The 17,358-nt window shown below is 52.7% G+C and overlaps 1 protein-coding gene across 1 annotated transcript in view; it reads left to right on the top strand.

Annotated features, from left to right (window-relative positions):
• The window catches only part of COL4A2 (collagen type IV alpha 2 chain), a 183,368-nt gene extending 170,912 nt beyond the window's left edge, over window positions 1-12,456 (top strand). Inside the window, exons 40-48 of the mRNA XM_079779586.1 lie at window positions 636-761; window positions 3,966-4,082; window positions 4,545-4,706; window positions 4,825-4,923; window positions 5,516-5,662; window positions 5,809-5,925; window positions 7,282-7,473; window positions 8,867-9,153; window positions 11,336-12,456. Of these exons, the coding sequence (XP_079635712.1) occupies window positions 636-761; window positions 3,966-4,082; window positions 4,545-4,706; window positions 4,825-4,923; window positions 5,516-5,662; window positions 5,809-5,925; window positions 7,282-7,473; window positions 8,867-9,153; window positions 11,336-11,593 (1,505 nt within the window). The 3' untranslated portion in view covers window positions 11,594-12,456. The remainder of the gene's footprint in view (window positions 1-635; window positions 762-3,965; window positions 4,083-4,544; window positions 4,707-4,824; window positions 4,924-5,515; window positions 5,663-5,808; window positions 5,926-7,281; window positions 7,474-8,866; window positions 9,154-11,335) is intronic.
• Window positions 12,457-17,358: the final 4,902 nt, after the last annotated feature.

Here is a 17,358-nt window from a genome sequence, read left to right as displayed (position 1 = left end):
GTGCTTTTTCAGCAGCATCTGTAATCTTTCCTTTCATTGGCTCAGGGAAGGCAGCTGGGGCCCAACCTGTGGTGGTGCTCTCCTTGTGCTTTGAAAGGGGTCCTGCTGTCTTAGTCAGCTTGAGCTGCTATAACAAAACACCACAGACTGGGGGGCTTGAGTGACAGACAGTTATTCCTCACAGTTCTGGGGACTGGAGGTCTGAGATCTGGGCATTGGGACGGTCGGGTCCTGGTGAGGGTCCTTTTCCTGGCTTGTACATGGCCACCTTCTCCCTAGCTGGTGGGGAGAGGGAACACACTCTCTGGGGTCTCTAATAAGAACACATCCCATCCTTGGACCCATCCTCTTGACCTCATCTACGTTGAGTCATCTCCCAGAGGCCCCACCTCCAAAAACCATCACATTGGAAATGAGGCCTCCAATGTATGCATGCTGGGCAGACAGTTCAGAGCAATGATGTGCCAGCCTCAGGTTGTGAGACACTGAGGCCACATGACAAACTGAGATTGATGCCACTGACTTCCGGTTTTCCACTTTTGAGTCTCACAGAAGGGCATTACTGTTCCTTTAATTGTGGAAGTTAACTTGGCATGGTTGAAGATGCTGACGTCCCACTGTTTAACCCTCTACAGGTGCAGACATCCACGGAGACCCAGGTTTCCCAGGTCCTGCTGGGGACAGGGGTGAGCCAGGAGAGGCCAACACCCTGCCAGGTCCTAGTGGAGCCCCAGGACAAAAAGGGGAGCGAGGAATTCCAGGTGAGGCCAGACACTTCCAACATTACCATCTGCATAACCAGAACCCGATATGCTGTTGGGTGGCCAGAGTGGGAGAGATACGAAGTCATGCTTGTCAGGTCACCCATCTGCCCTCTGAATGGGGTTAGAAAAAAGTCCCTTGAGGATGGAGATGAGACCCAGCCTGGGAGGAAGTGAGAGACCTCAGCTCCACATGGTGCACACAATCCTGACCATAACCAGCGCTCACACAGCATCACAGTATCGTGACCTGTATCACACAGCATGTATTAACATCCGATTCACACCGCATGCTGTTCAGACTCTGCAGCTGACCAGAGAGAGAGGACACAAGAGCAGGAACTAGCTTGCTTTCATTCCTGTGTGTATATGTCAGCTAAATGCCTGGCTCAAAATTGGCTCAAGGTTAATAGTGTGAAACTGTAGGGTCAGTCACTTTGACCTCTGTTTGAAAAAGTTATGCGTGCTCAAGGATATCCCGAAATTACCTGCAAGGGTCTTATGATGTGTTCACCTGGGCAGCATCAGTTTCTCAGAACTCTTTGGATGTATTGTGTAGCTCCCTGCACTCTGTCAAGGGGACCTTGAACATATCTCAGGCTCCCAAACAGCCCTGAAGCATAGTGTCTCTTTTCTAAAGCTGTTGTCCCCTCACAAAGTCCTCATCCTGCATGAAAGTCACGGTATCCCAGTGACCTGGTGGCTCCTGAGTGGTCCTGGAGGCTGGAGCAGACCCTTCACTCTGCCCGCCGGGCCGCTGGGGAGAAGGAATGGTGACTTCAGTGGTGACATTCACAGATGGCTGGTCAGGACCCGCACCCTTCTCTAAGCACCGGGAAATAATGTCAATCTGCAGCATCCCTTGCAGGAGTTTCCAAAGCTCCAATGTGCAGCCTCAGTTATTTCTGCAGCTGATTTTCGGACGTCGGGTCATGATTTGCCTAGGAGTTTTACAAAATGGCCTTTCAGCGATCTTGCCTTAGGCAGGGCTTTTATTTCAGTACTGAGGAAGATTCGTGGGGGCCACAGAGAAAACAGTTATTTTGACCCTGATTGCAGCAAACTAACTCGTGCTCATACCCTGTCCTCAGTAAGAGAGGCCTAGTCACTGTAGTTAGTGCAGTTCAGTATGTTTTCTTGGGAATCTGGCCAATGTGGAGCTTCTAACCCAAGAGTTTTGCCTTTAGTCACTGCCACTCACCATCTGTTTCAGTTCCTTTGTGACAATAATTAGAAGCAGCTCAATTGGTGTCACTTTATAGCAAACTCCAGATGGCAGCTAATTAATCCCCTTGATCGAGTAAACGTGCTTGCTTATTGCCTGTAACTAGTGAGACCAAGACAACGCCTCTCTAAACGCTTCTCCTGGCACGCGCTTTGTACCACCCGGAATTTGCAGAAACAGCATCCTGTCCCCCGTGCTGGGCGCCAGACCCTCGCAATGTGAAAGTCTCTTCATGTTGCTGATGAATCGCGATTAGTCATGAAGCCATGTGGGGACACAAGAGACCACTGTCTCACAGATCATCACTGTGTGGTCCCAGCTCACTCTTCCCTCTACATAGAGATGAGGGACCCTGGATACTGTGACGTTCTGATTTTTTGCGGTGTTCTAGTACTAACCTCTGAGTCCCCAGCCCGTAAGGGAAAACAAATACTCATAGGGAAATTGGGGGATAATCTAGTCCCCTTCCCTGCTGGCCATTTGTCTTGCCACAGACTGGGCAGCACCCATGCCCACCTGGCACAGAAGAGCACCCATAAAACGTTGTGTTGGCGAAAGCACAGGGAGGAATAGGATGCCCACAGATGCCCTTCAGTGAGGATTGCCCTCCAGGGTCTGTCCTCGATTGGTGCCAAAGGGCTCCAGCCTTTGACTCAAATGCAGTCGATTCTTGCTACCTTTTAGGAGTTATGCTCTATAAAATTGCTGCAAACACTGAATTAAGGAATACCGAACCATAGCTTCTAGTGGGAGTGCAGGGTTTGGTTCCTGCGAGCCCCATTCACATATTCATCCACTGATCAATACGGAACCTTGTTTTATGTATGTTTCTGTTTAAAGACAACTTATTCAATATAAATTGTTGATTGGTTAACATTGACCTCATGCCATCAGCACTATAACTCATGCCTGAAGGAAGCTCATCTAACATACGTTTCCTTTTTTGTTTGTTTGTTTTAAAGATTTATTTTTTTATCCTCACTGGAGGGATATGTTTTCATTGAATTCTTTATTTTATTTATTTTTTTTAAAGATAGGAAGGGAGAGGGGGAAAGAGAGAGACAGACAGACAGATGGGTGTGAGAGAGAAACATTGATTGCTTGCCCTCCACACACACCCCCACCAGGAATCAAACCCACGACCTTTCAGTGCACGGGACAATGCTCCAACCAACTGAGCCACCCAGCCAGGGCCTAACACACGTTTTCCACGTGAGGCACCTCAGAGCCTTCCTGAGCTTAGGAACACCAGGGAGCACTTCGGCCCTGTGCTTGGGGACCAGTGTAAACAGTAAAATCACCAACAAGAAGCACAAACATGCAAAAATCGTGGCACTAAATAGACATAAAAGGATCCTTGTTTACACTCTGAGGTGCACGAGGACCTCAGCAGGGACTGAAATTTCCTGCCTCTCCTGCTTGTCCAGGAGTGCCACGAGGATTGATTTAGTCACCATAAACCTAGTGCACAGGCCAAATGCAAGTACAGAATCTGTGAGCAGTGAGGATGGGCTCTGTCCATAGTGGGACCCAAGATACTGAAGTAGGCACAGGGAGAATTAAAATTATCAAGGTGGTCCAGAGGCCTCATCTTGCCAACTCTGGAAACTTCTGTCCCATCACAAGTGCTGGCAGAGCCAGCAGACCTCACTGCTCAGGTGATGCCGCCAGGGCGGGCCACATGGGGGGGTGGGAGGGCACGGTGAGGCAGTCTCTGAGCCAGTAGCCTCCCGTGAGAATGAGATCCAAGCAGAGGTGGGTCCAAGGGACCCTCTCTACAGCAGACAGGGCTGGTGGAAGTGGGGGCCCCGAGGCCACTGCCTCCCTCTACCCACCCCAAGAACTGTGCTCGACATTTCCTTCCGTCACTGCCTCTCCTGGGCGGCTGTGCTCCTGGACAGGTGAGAGCGGGCGGGGAAACCGCGGATGAAGAAGTCGATGCCGAAACTAACAGCAGCTCCTTCTGTTTCCCTCCTCAGGGGAACGAGGCCCAGTTGGGAATCCAGGGCAACAAGGGTTTCCAGGATTCACACCCCCTTCCAACATCTCTGGGTTACCTGGCGACCAAGGGGCCGCGGGGATATTTGGCCTGAAAGGTAAGCAGGGCTCGCACTTCGCACTTTGGTCCCCACACACAAGGACCCACGCTGGGCTTCCGCTCGTGTGAGGGTCTCGCTCACAGAGACAGAAAGGAGAATGGGGGTCGCCGGGGCTGGGGAGGGGGAAAGGGGAGTTGGTGTGTAATGGGGACAGAGTTTCCGTTTAGGATGATGAAAAAGTTCTGAGAGAGATGGTGGTGATGATTATATAACGTGAATGTACTTAATGCCACGAAACATGGTTAAAATGATAAATGTGTGCTACTTGTATTTTACCACAATAAAAAGAAAAAGGTGCCCAGTGCTGCAAACTTGCTGAAGACCATCCCCTACACAGATGGCTTTCTGTCTGTCCTCCTGGGTGCCCCCACCATCCCCCGCTGTGAGTCCCGCTCCCAATGGCCATGACAGTGCCTTCCTCCTGCTTAAACTCCCCTTTCTTGTGACTCATGTCCACAGGTTATCCAGGCCCCCCGGGGCCACCGGGGCCTGCTGCTTTTCCCGGAAGCAAAGGCGAAGAGGGGAGCCCTGGAGCTCCAGGAAACCCAGGGACCAAAGGATGGGGTGGGGACCCCGGGCCCCAGGGCCGGCCTGGCGTGCTCGGTCTCCCAGGAGAAAAAGGTAGCTGTGCACACGAAGGGGTCCTGTCCTCGGGGAGGCCGGCAGCAGTGGGCAGAGGTGCTGGAGTCCCCCCTCCCCCGCCCAAGCAGGTGTCCTTAATGTCCTCCTTGTCTCAAAGGGCCCAGAGGTGAGCAAGGATTCATGGGCAACATAGGAATCACCGGAAGTGTGGGCGACCGAGGCCCAAAGGGACCCAAAGGAGACCGAGGACTCCCAGGTAAGTGGCCGTCGGCATGTCTGCAGAGCGGCCTCTCAGACTGGCTGCTGCCAGGAGTGGCCTCCAGAACTATTCCTGCCCCTCTAAAGTCAGCCTTTGTCAAGTGCAAAGAGGAAAGCAAGATCGGGTCTGCAGGCACTCGCATGGGTGAAGGAAAGTAATTCTTGGGACCCAGCTGGTGTGGCTTGCTGGTTAGGGTGTTGGGCCAAGCACTGAAGGGTCACAGATTTGATTCCCGGTCAAGGGCACATACCTGGATTGCAAGTTCAATTCTCTCTCTCTATCTCTATCTCTCTCTCCCCTTCTCCCCCCATCCCTTCCTTCCTCCCTCTACTCTCTCTCAAAATCAGTGGAAAAAATATCCTTGGGTGAGGATTAACAAAAACAAAGAAAGAAAGAAAGTAATTCTTGGAAGGGCAGGCACTGAGCGGCCTTTCAGATGAGTTATTACTCCCCATCTTCATCTCTGGGAAGCAAGAGTGTTCTAGAAAGCTCCAAGGTTGGTTTCAACAAGTAAAACAACGGGATAGAAATCAGAGCAAGAAAGCAAGTGGTCCCCCTGTGTCAACTGGCCTTCCTTTTCCCTTTCCAGGCACCCCCGGTCCTTCGGGATCCCCGGGGATTGCAGGATTCCCCCCGAAGATGACTGTCCAGCCAGGACCAGTGGGTCCGCAGGGAAGAAGAGGCCCCCCGGGGATGCAGGGAGAGATGGGACCCCAGGGTCCCCCAGGAGATCCAGGTAGGAGCCCTGCTGTAGGGCCACCAGGGAAAGGCTCCTTGTCTTACTTGCTTTGTTCTCACTGTTGTTTTCTCACTGAAAAGCATTTGTTAAGCCCCAGTGCCTCTCTCCCCGCGGCACTCACACCTGTCTCGGTGACTCTGCAGGCTTCCGCGGGGCTCCAGGGAAGGCAGGGCCCCAGGGAAGAGGCGGTGTGTCTGCCAACCCCGGATTCCGAGGAGACCTGGGGCCCATGGGGCACCAGGGGCCACTTGGCCAGGAAGGTGAGTGATGGACGATGGAAGGGGGCAGTGGGCAGGGGCTTCTTCAAGCCCTGCTGTGGTCCGAGAGATGGACTGTGGTGTGCAAGGAGGGAGTAAAGGAGCACTGAGAGGGATGCGCAGAGAGAAGAGGCTGCACCCCTTCTGCTCTGAAACCCCAGCTCAGCTCCCAGCACCCTCGGTGCAGCCTTGGTCCTGGATGCACGCCCTAACACCTGCACCCAGCAGAGCACCTGCGCCCAGCAGAGCACCTGGCACCGAATCTCCAGGACAGGCTGGCTTCTTTCCTTCCTCTGAGGCCTGGGCAGGTGCCTCTGAGAAGGAAGCACCTGACATACCTGAGAGATAAGATTTGAAAAGTTCTGAAGGCCTGAGTCAATGAGATGAAAGAAACCAATTACAACAGGAGTCTTGTATTACTAATTTCTTAAAATTATTTGTACATGTGCCGGATGGGATAGGCCAGAAATAATAGCTAGTCATGCAAAAAAAAAAAAAAATTCTTGAGATGTCACCCACCTGTGCTCATTACAGTATGAGGCTGCATTATCTGCTCCCACATCTCAGGAAGTAGCAATCTGCTACCCTCCGGATGGACTCACCCACGGCCAGATTGTGTAACCTGGGGGATGCACATCTGGAGACGCACATGGACAGATAGGAGCCATCCAGGCGAGGTGACGGAGACAGCGCAGGGCGGAGGGGATGTCCTAATGAGAAAGGGAAAGTGGCGAGAGTGAAAATGTCCTTGCAGGGGAGGGGTCATGTGGGAGCACGATCAGGACAGCTGATGTCAAACACTTGAAGGGAAGGGTTGTCCTGTTGAAGGTAGAGTAGACATTCTGTCCTCTTGACGGGAGAGTCCAGCCTCCTAAGTGGGTATTTCTAGCCCCGGGATGGCCCAGATGTGCATTGAGCCGCCTCTCCCCAAGCATCCAGGAAAGGGAGGCCTGCCGCTGGGGGTAGAGGAGCCCATTGGTTGGGCCTGCGCACTAAGGTTTATGTATACTCCACCATTGTAGGGAGGCTGGACTTTGATACATCTGGGGCCCCTTCCAGGTGTTCTAGTTCTTGCTCAGCACTAGTGCACCCTGAGGGGAAAGCGCATGAGACCGCCAAGTCCGTGCCCTTGTTCAGTGCCCTCACTGTCATCATCGCATGCTTACTGAGCATGGAATGTAGGTCAAGTCCTCCCCAGGAGGCTCTGGTCTACAAGGGCAGAGCCACGCGCACCTGGGCCTCCAGAGAAAGCCCAGCGACAGCTATAAATGTTACCATGTGCTGTCGGCCATGGGCTGTGGGCTGTGGGCTGAGGTCTACATGGCAGCTGAAAGGCGGCTCCTTCCTTTCGGACCCTAGGGGAGCCAGGCCGCCCCGGGACCCCTGGCCTGCCCGGCATGCCTGGCCGCAGCGTCGGCATCGGCTACCTCCTGGTGAAACACAGCCAGACAGACCAGGAGCCCATGTGCCCAGTGGGCATGAACAAGCTCTGGAGTGGATACAGCCTGCTGTACTTTGAAGGCCAAGAGAAAGCCCACAACCAGGACCTGGGTAGGTACCACCCGCCAGTCCCCAGGCCAGCTCAGCTGCAGGTGGTCAAGATCGAATGGCCACAGTGAGGCTCATGAATCCTCCACAGCCGATGAGCTTCTCTTGATGGAAGGCACTGGGCCATTCACGTCCCTGGGGTTTCAGGAAGGGTTAACATGGCCTTTGATGCCAAGTGAGGACCATGGGGACCTGCCTTTAGCTCCGCGGAGCCTCCCACGGGCTCCCATGAGTCCCAGCCTTGTGCTGGCTCCTCTCTGCCCGGAGGCCACCAGCTGCTTCACCTCCTTGCTTTTTACCCCAAGTTCTGTCAACAGTCAGGCTGGGCTCGTGAGGGCCTGTGGGTCACATCGAACCCCCAGGAAAATGGATATGTGGGTGGGTGTGCTCGGATTTATCCAAGTAAACCTGGTTGCCAGAAGGAATTAAAATGGCTTGAAAGCACACGGTCATTAAATGCTCGGGCCCAGGGGGAAGGTGCCTCCGTCTGTGGGGTCTGTGGTGGGGACCACGGGTGGGAAAACCTGTCCTGCTGAACCCCCGTGGTGTGTGCACATTCCTGTGTATGTGATCCACTTCCGTAATAAGTTTATTTAAGTGGGGCAAAGGGAAAGGGCCTAAAAAAGAGGTGGGGACCAGGGCCAAGGAGGCCTCCTAGGCCAGTGGTCGGCAAACATTAGTCAACAGAGCCAAATATCAACAGTACAACGATTGAAATTTCTTTTGAGAGCCGAAAACCGACTTCCGCGCATGGGCCACGAAGTTTCAATCGCACTGTACGTGCGCGCCCGCACGTGGTATTTTGTGGAAGAGCCACACTCAAGGGGCCAAAGAGCCGCATGTGGCTCACGAGCCGCAGTTTGCCGACCACTGGCCTAGGTGCTCGGCAGCTGCTGAAGGTGGAGCACACGCGTGGCCCTGAGCACGTGTGCAGCCGATGGGAAAGGGAACCTGCTGGACTAAGTAGTTCGCTCTGGCCTGCAGAGAGTTGATTTTTACCAGAAGCAATAGTTATCTGCAGGTGGAAGTGGCAAGCGTCCTTCTGGGAGGGTGTTGTGGGGTGTGATGAGCTGGGCCCTCATCTTGGATGCCATTGGGGGTTTCTCCGGGCTGGTGCTTTAAGACCCCCCAACATGGGCCTCACCCGGGGTGCTATCTGTAAAGATGCCGCTCCCTGCTGACCCCGCTTAGTGCAGAGGTGTGTGTGAGAACTTCTAGCCGCGCAGGACTAACATGCCGGTGTAACCTGTTCCCCCAACATGGGAATTGGCTCGGTCCCCCAGTGCACAGCTGAGCCCCTCCAAAAGGCCCCGGGGCAGGTCCCTGATGTGGGGGAGCCCAGGCACTCCTGGGGGAGCATCGTCCAGCTGCACTCAGCTGGGATCTCCTTTCGCAGGGCTGGCGGGCTCCTGCCTGGCTCGGTTCAGCACCATGCCCTTCCTGTACTGCAACCCTGGGGACGTCTGCTACTACGCCAGCCGCAATGACAAGTCCTACTGGCTGTCCACCACCGCCCCGCTGCCGATGATGCCCGTGGCCGAGGACGAAATCAAGCCCTACATCAGCCGCTGCTCCGTGTGCGAGGCCCCGGCCGTGGCCATCGCCGTCCACAGCCAGGACGTCTCCATCCCCCACTGCCCGGTCGGGTGGCGGAGCTTGTGGATCGGATACTCCTTCCTCATGGTATGTGGTGGCTTGCCAGCGCTCCCTCAGAACGTGGAACCAGGTAGCAATCGGATCCCTCTCCCCGACCATACCCTGGCTGGGGAAGCAGCAAGAACAGCTGCCAAAAATACTCAAGACAGGCAGTTGTCACTGCACAGAGGCACCTGGCCCAGGGGACGAGCGAGATCCGGAATACAGCCTGCACGTTTACCTGCACTTGGTTGCCTGAGCCAAGGCTTGGGCGACCCCCTACCCCCAGAGGGGACCCATGCATTTGCCACCAAGCCTTTGCCATTAGGATACATTTGGCTTGTTAGCCATCTTCCTAAGCAGAACACGAAAGGTGAAGCTCTTCTGGCTTATCCCATGGCTAAACACAGGGAAGGGTTTTATCCAGAATCCTAAGTATCTTATGTAGAATCTATCTAGAACCTAAAGATACATTCATGAACAAGTCAGTTTAAAGCAGATATGTGTATGCTGATGAGGAAAACCCTGGGATCCCACTGCCAGATCACCTTTGGGTATAAATAGAGAACTCGGTTTGGCCAGCTTATGTTTAGCTTAGCATTATGGGAAGTGACTGCACCAGGGAGCATAGCGTCCCTTACCATTTCCCTGCCTACTCCACCATTGTAGGGGGAAAGGGAAGTCCAGTGGGGGCAGCGGGTCTTCTGTTTAGTTTCTATTGATTGTGAATGTCATAACCCCGTCATCACTCCAGCCACGGTGACGTGTTAAATATTTCACAAGTTACGTTAATAACATAATATATAACTGGATGCACCGAAACTCAGAGCCCTTACTCGGCCCGGCTGGTCCCAGCTCTGAGGCTTCCAGTCTGGTGCTTCCCCCGACCCCGTCCTGGCTGCCCCCGGGCTCTCCTCTGGGGACCCCTTTCCAGGGCCTGGCAGCCCCCGGGCATGGCCTCAGCTCTCTCAGACCAAAGTGGGGCCTGAGACGCCTCGTGAAGATACGCCTGCTTCTCTCTGCCTGTTTACAATAAACAAGAGCGTGGTAGCTCTGGCCTGGAAAGGCTTCTGCATTTTGTGAGCAGGAAACTTTTCAAAGGTTTTTGTTTTTTGCGGGTGCCTGCCCAAATGACAGGCGCCTCTTTTATTCCCTGCAAACTGAGGCTGAGATATTCCTGTTCTAAATGAAGAGGTTCTGACAACCCACTCACCATTCGAAGCTCACCCTGCCAAGCCAGAGGGCAGTCTTTTATAGATTAGCTTTGAGATCCAAGGGCCTAGCATGCACCTTCATAGGAGCTAAAAATGTTCATGAAGCAAAAAGAAAGCAGAACTTGAAAGTGGCAAAGAAAATATCCCCTGACACTTGGCCTCGTCTCCCAGCCGGCAGCTGCTGGGTCACCTCCAGGGACTAATTGCTTAATTAACAACCCTCTAATTAGAAAAAAAATTTAATTACACAAGTAGTACCTGTTCATTGTTGAAGAATCAGCAACTAGAGATCTAAGAAGAAAATGAATGAAAACCACTCATATATACACCCTCCCTCTTCATAAAGGGTAACAGAGGAGGGGCGGGAGGGGTCACTTTCGGGAGAGGTGCTTATTTTTAACTTAACCTCAGAAGCTGACCCACATCTTGATTTTATTTTTTCTTTAAAACAAAAGTCAACATTTTGGTATCCCTTCTGCCAGGCAAATGCTTCATTCTTTTGAGTGAGTGATTGGGGAGATGATATTTTTGCCCCCAAATGTAGAAATGTAGTCAACTATATCTACTGAATAAATATATAATTTTAGAAAGGAAGGAGAGGGAGGGAGGGATAGAAACGTTAATGATGCGAAAGAATTTTTAATCAGCTTCCTCCTGCACGCTCCCTACTAGAGATTGAGCCCGCAACCCAGGCATGTGCCCTGACCAGGAGCCACACCAGACGGTCACTGCTTTTGCTTTTGTTCTCGTTGTCACTTAAAAACACATCGGGACTGTCCATTTGTGTCCACGAACCCTACCCTGCAGCATGCCTGCTACCCAGCTCTGCTTCCTACATGTCTACCCCGACTTACTTAGCCAAGCCCCTAGCAGTGAAGGCCATGTTGCAGGTGGTCTCTGTTGACCCAGATGGATGCTCAAGGTGGTTGTTCAGTTAGGGGGAAATGCATCACTTACAGTCTGCCCCGGTCTGTCCCAGGTGAGTGTGCTCACAGCCCCCCTCTCCTTCCCCGCAGCACACAGCCGCAGGCGATGAAGGCGGTGGCCAGTCGCTGGTGTCGCCAGGCAGCTGTCTGGAGGACTTCCGTGCCACGCCTTTCATCGAGTGCAATGGAGGCCGTGGGACCTGCCACTACTTTGCCAACAAGTACAGCTTCTGGCTCACCACCATCCCCGAGCAGAACTTCCAAGGCTCGCCCTCCGCCGACACGCTCAAGGCGGGGCTCATCCGGACGCACATCAGCCGCTGCCAGGTGTGCATGAAGAACCTGTGATGGATGCGCCGGGTTCGCAGGCGCCGCCCCACCCGGACGCACCTCTCTGCAGGTTGACATTCAGCTGGGGCCACGTTGGTGCTTATTCTTAATTTATTACCTCAGGTGCTGACCCAAAAGTTGATTTCAGTTTTTTCTGTAAAAACTAACAAACAAAGGTCACCTAAGGAATTCAGCACCAGTGCTTATATCAAATAGCCACTTGTCATCCATTCATAGGTGCTAGCCACTGTCTCCACTCTGCGGAGTGAAGCCCTCCTCGGACACTGCGACCCTCCGAAATGGAAAACTAGTAACAGCCCCGCACTCCCTGTCAGGCCGCACTAGACTATTATGCGCTCCGTGTAACTAACTTCTTAATATGTACCTCTGTAGTCACCGCGCTTTCCAACTCCCACTCACCTAACTCACTTAATGGGGTGGTATAGACAAATGAAGCCATACAGCCCGAGGGCTCCTGAACTCATTGCCACTGTTCCCACATGAGGGTCTCCCCGGGGATGGACCCGACCCTGCCCACTAAGCCAACGGGATGACTCAATGACAGCATGATCTTCTCCCAAATACTGTTGGTGTGAATTATCCTAACCCCCTCGAGGCCAAGAAGACACTGATAGTCACACACCAGCTGTCGTTCTTCCCACCACGGCCTTACAGGTCACTGGGTTTGGCAAAACTCACATAGAAACAAGGACCTTCTCACTGTGTTGTCAGCCAGGCTACTTGACGGCAAACTCAGAACAGTCAGAGTGATGTTCCCACTGCCCCCTGGCCGCCCTGGAGATGGACCCTCCATTTTTTGTACAATGTCCTCTATCATGAACGTAAAATAAAAGTCAGTTTTGAACATTTTTATACCTTCAGGTGTTGGCTGCCTTCATTTTCTCAGGTCTGTCGAGCACAGCATTTGCCGTGGCCCGGAGACACTGCATCTGTCACAGGTGGCCTGTGTTGCAGGTGGTCTGTGCTGAGTTAGGTGCTGAGCCACATAGGGCCCGGAGCTATTTCCTTGAGTTTTGTGAGACTTGAACCCAAGTCTGTGGTATTGTCATTCCGTTCTCAGGGACCGGTCTTTGTGTTTATAATGCATTCATGCTTGCACGAGGAATTAGGGGTTTCCAAAGCCAGTCACTTCATTTCGATATGACATCCCAAGTCAAATCTCAGTATTTCCAAGAAATAGTCTCCAAGACCCATTTCTGCCTTTAGGTTTTTTTCCTGGGACCTGGCTGACTCTTGGGAACTCAACTCACAGAATTTAATTTTACCGTTTGAAAGTCAATCTCATATCAAACGTTTTCAGAATAATTTCCTCCTAACAAAATGAGTATTCCACCTGATAATGTTAGTTGAAAGAGGTCAGCAGCCATTTGGCTTGCATTTCCCCAGAAGCTGACCGGGACAAGGACTCTGCAGAGAAGGGTGGTTATTCAGGGACATGGTTCAGGGAATGGAGTGGGCCCTGGGCAGAGTGAACCCAGGAAAGAGGGCACCTTACTAAGGGGGCTACTGCCCTTAGCAGTTTAGGGTTTTATCCTGCTAGGGACCTGCTAAGGAAGGCCGAGAAGAAGCCTCAGATTGTCCCGCCCAGGCACAGGAGAGGGACGTTTGCAATCTCCAGTTCTTGCCCCCAGTGGTCAGGGTTGCCTAAGACTGTCGGCACTTACATGCCTGAGTGGGCTCCAGCAGCAGCATCCCACGTGGAGGTAGTAAAGCTGATGCAAGGTAGCTAGCTACACCTGTACACAGCTGGTTTCCATAGCAACAGCTGTAGTAGCGAGATGGGTTAAGACAGTGGTTGGCAAACTCATTAGTCAACAGAGCCAAATATCAACAGTACAATGATTGAAATTTCTTTTGAGAGCCAAATTTTTTAAACTTCTTCTAACACCACTTCTTCAAAATAGACTCGCCCAGGCCGTGGTATTTTGTGGAAGAGCCACACTCAAGGGGCCAAAGAGCCGCATGTGGCTCGTGAGCTGCAGTTTGCTGACCACGGGGTTAAGAGGCTGAGGCCAGGACTGGAAAGATGCCCAGCACAGCGCCTCTCCACAAAAGCTTATGGAGGCAGTTGTTTATTCTAGACTCCAATCCCCACAATCAGAGGAGCAGACACCACGTTTGTCACTGTCCTGACAAACTTGGTTTAGATTTGATGCCTCTGTGGTTCACACTTCAGAGTTAGGTGCTGAGCCACAAAGGGCAGGGCACCAGCATCCTCCCTAGCTAGACATACACCCAGTAGCTCCTGACACCCTCCCCACTGCAGACTGACTCTTAGGGGGACTTGCAGAACGCAGGGCAGACTCACAGAGCCCTGCCTCCCGTCCACGGCCAAGTTCGAGAACAAAGGGCACCTGGGGTGGAAGCAGGCTCGGAAGCTGTGGGTCATGCAATGGCATAAACTGGCTGTAAAACTGCAGCCATTTCCAAAGAGGCCAATTCATCATATGGGGTCAGGGTCCAGCTTCTCCGCCACACAGGGGAGTGAAGGGGTGAATGAGGCCACCAGAGGGCGAGGCCAAGGAGGATGCTGGGAATTGCTCCTAGAGACACACACACTGTGCATCCTGGAGGTGACGGTGGCCCTCCCCAGGCCGACCAGTCCTGAATGGGGGGTTGGGGGTGCAGGACCTGCCTTGTTCACCTCACGGAGAAGCCAGCAGCCATGGGCCTGTCAGACTAGCCCTAGGAGATAGATGGCTTCTGAGCCTGCATGACTTTCTCCAATGGAGACAACTGGATGAGGGATGGCTCCTCTTGTCTTGGGCAGTGGGTATCTGCTGATGAGAGACCTGAACACCCAAGAACAACCTGGGCAAAACACAAACACAGCAGCCAATGGAATGGGGCATTTGAAGGCCAGTCAGGTTCCCAGCTGCCCTAACCTGGAAGGGCGTGGACTTGGGTGAGACCTGGATATGCAGCCTTTTCCAGCCACTGGGGGACTCTGGACTTAGACACACCTTTCCTTGCTCTGGGCTTCAGGCCTCACACCCTCCAACCCCATGCCTTCCAGACCCTCCTCCTGGGGGAGGTGCCTGTGAGTTCAAGGCCAATCCAAGGGCGGGGAGGAGAGGGAGCAACACAGGTGCTTGCAGACGAGGCGGTCACTTGCTCAGAAGTTACTACACAGGGGCCTCCTCAGCCCCGCAGGTTTCAGAACAGACAAACTGCAGGCCCCACAGCCGCACCCGCTTCTGCCAGTGCAGGTCCAAAGGGTCCAGCTTGAGACCACCTCAGGCCACAGAGAGCGCGTGCTCAGGGATGGGCAGGGAGGAGGGCCAGGGAGGCAGGAGGGCCACTGGGCCAAATTACATTTAACAAGTGCCACCCAGAACTCCCCCAGCCACAGATTTGCCTCCAAAACATTCCGAACACCTGGAAGGACCACACTCTGGTCCTCAGACACAGGATGCTGGGGTCCAAGGCCTTGCCTTCCTCAAACTAATTACAGCTGGCTCTTGAATGGTACAGGTTTGATCTGCGCAGGCCCAATTACACATGGGCTCTTTTCAATAAGTTGTACAGTTCTGTAAACGTATTTTCTCTTCCTTATGATTTTCTTAGTAACACTTGCTTTTCTCTAGCTTACTTTATTGTAAGGGTGGAGTATATAATACCTTTGACATACAGAGTGTGTGTTCATCAGCTACTTATGCTATTGGTACGACTTCCGGTCAACAGAAGGCCATTAGTGGTTAAGTTAGAGGGAGTCAAAAGTCATATGCAGGTTTTTGACTCAGCACCCCAGCCCCCGCTCTGTTTAAGGGTCAAACTGTGGTTGTCACCCCATACTCGGCACTCTACATAACCAGGGTCACCCGGAGCGTGGAAGAGGCAGAAGTCACTTTCACTTCCCCTTCTCTCTGGAGGACAAACACCATCTCTCTGATCCATGTCACTGGCTTCGAGCACCGGGCTTACCTCTGTTACAGGGAAACTGTATGCTGGAGGTGCGTGGTGCCAGACATGTGTGTGGGAGGATTTTCCCGGCACAGCAGGCAGCTCTGTTCAAATCAGGATGTCAGATTCAGAAAGGACAAAGTTGAACTTTTTGGGGGGTTTTAATCCTCACCCAAGGATATTTTTTTCATTGATTTCCAGAGAGCATGGAAGGGAGGGAGAAGGGGGGGGAGAGAGATAGAGATAGAGATAGAGATAGAGAGAGAGAGAGAGAGAGAGAGAGAGAGAAACATCAACATGAGAGACACATCATCTGGTTGCCTCCTGCATGCTGGGGAACCTGAAACCAAGGTACGTGCCCTTGACCAGGAATCAAACCCGTGACCCTTCAGCCCAAAGGCTGGCCTCTAACCACTGAATCAATCCAGCCAGGGTGACAAAGCTGTACTTTAAGTAACCAGCCTAGCAGCCTGGGAAAGGGGGAAACCATGACTTACAGCATCCAGATTACAACATACCCAACCCAAAACTTCCCTGACGCCTCCGCCGAGTATGAAGCCTCAGGGGCACCAGGACACATCCAACTAGGAGATACTGTTGAGAAGGTTTTTATCTGTAAGAGGACACGTCAGCACCCTAGGTGAAAAGCTGCAGCACAGCAGATTAACCTGCGGCCTCCCAGCCCCAGGGCAGCTGCGTTTGTACAAAGGGGTGGAAGGAATGTTTGAGGACACCAGCAAACTCACGTCCGGCAAAGAAATCCCCTCCTCTCCACCGGCTGACTCACGAGGCTGACCAGCCTGAAGCTTCCTCAGAGCCGGTTCCCTGATAGGGAATTAGACCCACATGAGGTCATGACCAGAGCCCTGTGAGCAGACTTGGACCTGAGGACCAGACCCCCTAATGAGAGAGAGCCCGGGCTGTGCCCTTGGAACAGAGCCCAGAGGGAAGCCTCTTTTTAGGGCAACAATAACAGGTGAAACGCTTAAGTGTCGTAAATGGGGAATGTTGCATCCCTGGGCAATCCCCCGTTCCGGGACACTGGCCGGGGGTGCTCAGAGGAGATGGGCAAGGGAATCAAAGATGAGCAAGGGCCTTGAGACATGAAATAATTTCATAGGATGCTTTTTTCCCTCCACAGCATTCAAAGACAAGGTCCTGGGTCTCCCCGGGTAGCACGTTTCCCAGCTGTGTCACCAAAAAGATGCACTTGACAGAAAATTAATACAACTTCTGCCCATGCAATGGCATATTAAACCAAATCAATGAAAAGTAATCAGCCAAGTGGATCCATTTTCATTTTCAACAGGCTACAGTAGTGAAATTGAAATCTGAGGCCTTGAGATCATGTGCTGTAACGGGACACCTTAACTGAGGAGTCCCAGTCGCACGCTGAGGCTGTGCCCGCCTTCCAGCCTCAGGGCAGGCACACTCACCTGGACAAGGCGTGCACAGGACAGAGGAGGCAGCGGGAGGAGCCCAGAGGCAGAGATCCTGGGCACTCAGAAAATTTCCCAAACACCCCCCCAAAGAAACCACTCACAAAAGATTGTGTTCTCAGTAGCTTTCTGCCTCATTTTCCTTTCTTTTCTTTTGTTTTAATGTACATTTTTATTGATTTCAGAGAGGAAGGGAGAGGGAGAGATAGAAATATCAATGATGATCAGCTGCCTCCTGCACGCCCCCTACTGGGGATTGAGCCTGCAACCCAGGCTTGTGCCCTGACTGGGAATCGAACCGTGACCTCCTGGTTCATAGGTTGATGCTCAATCACTGAGCCACGCCGGCCAGGCCCACTTTGCTTTCTGTTATGAGCTGATGCTTGTGTTCCCCCAGAATCCATATGCTGAAGCCCTAGC

Source organism: Cnephaeus nilssonii (genome assembly GCF_951640355.1).
Source record: "Cnephaeus nilssonii genome assembly, chromosome: 8".
Taxonomy (NCBI): Eukaryota; Metazoa; Chordata; class Mammalia; order Chiroptera; family Vespertilionidae; genus Cnephaeus; species Cnephaeus nilssonii.
This window is presented reverse-complemented; position numbering and strand designations above follow the sequence as displayed.